Source organism: Mesocricetus auratus, unplaced genomic scaffold, assembly GCF_017639785.1.
Source record: "Mesocricetus auratus isolate SY011 unplaced genomic scaffold, BCM_Maur_2.0 Super-Scaffold_100691, whole genome shotgun sequence".
Lineage (NCBI taxonomy): Eukaryota > Metazoa > Chordata > Mammalia > Rodentia > Cricetidae > Mesocricetus > Mesocricetus auratus.
This window is the reverse complement of record NW_024429267.1, coordinates 57285479-57289666: the sequence shown is the minus strand read 5'-3', so window position 1 is coordinate 57289666 and position 4188 is coordinate 57285479. Positions and strand designations below refer to the sequence as shown.

Sequence of the window (4188 nt, the reverse complement as noted above, 5' to 3'; positions counted from 1 at the left end):
TCCCGACCTTGTCCAAGCATTCTCACTTCAAGGGCACACAATGGCCTCACATACTCTGCAAATCTCTTGAGGCACAGCGCAGGGCTGGCCAGGTGCAGCGTTCTGTCACCAAGACATTGCCACCCCACCGCACAGAGCAGGGCGCACCAATGCTTTGCTCTGCTTCGGCTCAATGGTTTCCTGGCATAATTTCTGTCCAGGAAATCACCGCTTGGCAAGACCCCTGGGATAGGGTACAAAGAGGGCCCCTCGCCATCACTGCCCACTACCACCCGAGTAGTCACTCCAGGCACACCCCTGCTGCAGGCGGGAGGCCCTGGCTGGCACTCAACTCTGCCACTGTCTAGCACGACAGGCATGCTCACCTGAAGCCCCAAGCCTTCCTCCCTGCAGACAGTTCGTGGCAGCACCACCTACACCTGTAAGGCATCGCCGGTGACAAAGGAAACGTTTGAGACGGGAGCTTCTTAGGGTGACACTCACTGGGGCAGCCGTGACAGAGTTCTAGCTGCTGTCCCTCTGGAGGTGCCTTACTGGCCTAGGGCTGGGAACCGATGAATGCTCACAAAGGACTCAGACTCTCTTTATTGTTAAGCTGCAACATACACGTTTTAATACAACAATAACAACATGTAATAACCAAGTGAAAATAAACTAACCAATAAACACTCAAAACAAAACCTTTTCCATTGGAAACATGTTAGGACGAACTCGGGCTTCGGTACCATCTCACCGCGATTTTCTTATGACTCAGGAGCCTACATACCCCGTGTTTTCTGTAGCCATGCAGGTGTGAGTGGAAGTCTGAATGATTAAATAAACACAAAGTCCGTCGTTTACTGTAGAGAATCATCTCCCGAGGCAGCCAAACTGGGTTGAAAGAACAAAACCATTTAAGAAACTTGCCACGTGTTTGGGTTCATCTTAGAATCCGTGAACCTTCAGCTGCTCCTCCTTGACGATGCCAACCTGTGAAGTAAAGCTGTGCTCAGCAGATTCACGACAGCAGCCAGCAGGTCACAGCGACAGCCCCCACTCCTGCACACGACCAATGGCGACAGCCCTACATACTACACACGACCAACAGCGACAGCCCCCCCCCGCACACGAGCCGCGAGGCACTGTTCCTACGGCAATTTCCAGGACACTCAGCCACAAAGTGAGCAGCACAGGCAGGCCTTACCATTTTCAGTCACCCTGACCCCAGTCTACCCCATCACTCCATTTACTGCCGTCACGTGGTTTTTACTAGGCCGGAAACGACTCCTGTCTCTTTAAAATGCTGGTTCTGAGAGGCAACCTCAAGGTCACCCAGCAGAGCACCCCAGCCACTCACCTCCAAGAGAAACTGACAAATGTTCTTCCTTTGGTCACCCTGGAGCTGAATAACCTCTCCGTACTCAGGGTGCTCGATCACAGTACCATTGCAGGCAAACTTCTACAACAGAGCCAAACGCACAGGCTTTACTTTCGTCAGAACGTAACTGCTCCCGTGCCCACGCCCTTACGGGGCAGCGTCCTCTACAACCCCCAGTCCTCCAGAGCCGAGAGCCTCTGCAGATGGATGTGGAGGCCACACGGAGGAAACTGCATTGGGGGAAGCACCAACAACCAAACGGCTCACATTTCAGTTTGAGAGCCGGGTAAAGCGCAGTTTGGGATGGAGAAGAAAACGGCTCCCTGGGCCTCTGCACTGGCACCCACCCTCTCCTGAGGCCCTCATCACCTTTTTGAAGGCTTTCACAAGCTTCTTCTTGTCATAATCGTCCGCAATGCCCTGCACAGTGGTCAGCGTCTTCCTGCCGTTGCGCTGCTGGATTCTTATATGAATGTAGTCCTCAGTCCCTGCCGGGAGTAAGTCGTCACCCTTAGTTGCATCAGCAAAGGGGTCTGCAGAGGGACAGAAAAGAATCCACAGCGGCGGTAAGATTAGATAGAGGACTTACTACTTAGGAATGTGGCCCGTTACAGCTCTAGACAGATGGCAGCCGTGGTCCCAGTGTTCCCGTCTCATTTCTCCAGGTAAGGATGGGGCTCACTGGGACACTTTTCCAAATGAGAAGAGCCTAAGCAGGCTATGCGTGCCGATACTCGAGCTTAAAAATAGAGACTGCCATTGTTGAAGACACCCTCTGAGACAAAAGGCATTTATGGGAACCTAGTTTCGTATCACCACAAGAATGTGCGTCATATATTCCGACAACTCAAGCACTCAAAACCACCCACCCCAATCAGTTAACATCGTAACTGAGTCTGGCGAAACACACATATACATGCTATCTCAAGGCGTGTAATGACTGCAAGCGGAGACACCCGGACTACTTCCACGCCAAACCGGAGGGGCCGGTACCTATGCATCTTCACCAGCCGCCTCCGAGGGCTGCTTCCTGCCAGTTGCTGGTCCATCAGGGACCACCCCACCCCCAGGTCTGGCCCTTACCCTCCCTGGCTGACCGGAGTCGCAGATCCCCTAAGCCTTGAACGTCCCTACTGTACTGTCCCAGGGAGGATGGAGCTATCACCCCCCCCCCAACACACACATACACACGCCAGTCCTAGTCACGGGTCCCCCCAGTCGCCCGGAGGCCTATCGAGTTTCCCCGGCTTCTGAGCCCCACCCCTCCGGTCTCCTTGCAAAGCCCTGGCCAGCCCCGAGGCCCCAACCGAGCGAGCGAGTCCCGAGAGTCCCAGCCTCCCCGGCCGGTGTCAGGTTCCCGGCCGGGCCCTGCCTCCCCAGCCCTCGTCTGTGCAACTCCGCAGAGTGCTGCAGCCCCCTCGGGAGTCTCCGAAGCCCGGCCTCGCTGCCGGAGTCGGGCCCGCAGCCTCCCTGCAGCCCGTGAGTCCCGAGGCCCACGTCCCCCGGCCGGGCCCTTGGCTCCTGCGGGTCCGAGGCCCGGGAGGGAGCGGTCCCCGTGGCCAGGGTCTCCCCCGGGCGCCCCCGTCGTCGCCATCTTCCGGGCGCCGAGACAAAACCCAGCGGGACGCGGGCGGCGGCGGCCGGGGACTGGACCTTACCGAAAGATTGGAGGTTCTGGATAGTGGACATGCGACACTAGTGTGAGGCCGGTGAGGGGATAAAAATCCTGCGGGGCCCGCCCGGATCACCGTGTCAGGAGGCTGCAGCGGCGAGAAACGGAAATCAATGAGGCGGCGGAAGCCCGGTGCGCAGGAAGACGCGGAGGAGGCGGCGGCGGGGCGCGAGCAGGAGGGCGGCGCTGCGGCTTCTCGCACAAAATGGCCGGCGCCGCCTATTTAGCTCCGCGCGCCGCCGCCACGTGACCGCGCGCGCGCGCGCGCCCGCCCGCCCGCCCCGGATCTCTGAGCCGGGGGCACCAGGCGGGCGGACGGACGGGCGGGCGGGTGCTCGCTGCGGGCAGCCGGGGTCCGTCGGCCCCGAGGCGCCGGGCGGAGCAACTTCCGGGTGCAACGGCGAGAGATGCGCCCCCGGGGTCTGGACGGGCGGCCCGCGGGGGCCGCGCCCCTCCCCGACCCCCTCCTGCACCGGTCCCCACCAGGGTTGACGGACGGCGCGCGCCTCTAGCCCAGACCCCCCGGTTTCTCATGCACAACACGTGTGTAGGGGGGGCCACCTGGGACGCTGCAGGCCTAACGAGCACCAGGTGACTCGGATGCTGCAACCCGGACCCGACTCAATTGTGCTGGCCCCGAGTGTCGGGACCCGGCCCCTGGCAGACTCCGGGGTGCGGGAGGAGACGCTGCAACCCCGCCCCGGCGCCGCCTCCCGAGGTCCCAGGTCGCTGAGCGGGGTCGGTGCCCGGTACTGGGTGAAGGCAGAATAAAAGTAACTGCAAAGAGGAGCCGTGCACAGACGCCCGCTCATCCTTGCGTCACCCACGCAGGCTTTCTAAAAGACCGAGGAAGCAGACTGAAATTCAGGGATTATTAACCCTTCTTTCTGTGGGTCAAGCCTAACGACTGTGTGTTGGCATAACTTTGTGGGCCTGATGTGAGACGTTAGAAGCCATAAGCTGATAAGACAGAACGTGACCATTTAGCAAGCTATTCAATAAGATGTGTCAGCAGGTCTAATCACTAGTATAAATTCCCGTTTTAAAAAGAGAGATTCTTTTTTTATTGTATGTGATTGAGTGTGTGCAGTGCCCACGGAGGCCAGAAGAGGGTGTCGTATCCCCTGAAACTGGAATTACAGGTGGTTGTGAATCACCA

The 4188-nt window shown here is 58.6% G+C and overlaps 1 protein-coding gene across 1 annotated transcript; it reads right to left on the bottom strand.

The window, feature by feature from the left end:
- Positions 1–567: 567 nt before the first annotated feature.
- Positions 568–3245, bottom strand: Eif1b (eukaryotic translation initiation factor 1B). The gene is made up of 4 exons (XM_005082328.4): positions 3016–3245; positions 1727–1890; positions 1337–1438; positions 568–969 (listed from the first exon to the last, which is right to left on the bottom strand). Exons 1-4 carry the CDS (start codon positions 3044–3046, stop codon positions 925–927), a joined length of 342 nt encoding a protein of 113 aa, XP_005082385.1. The 5' UTR covers positions 3047–3245; the 3' UTR covers positions 568–924.
- Between the last annotated feature and the right edge of the window lie 943 nt (positions 3246–4188).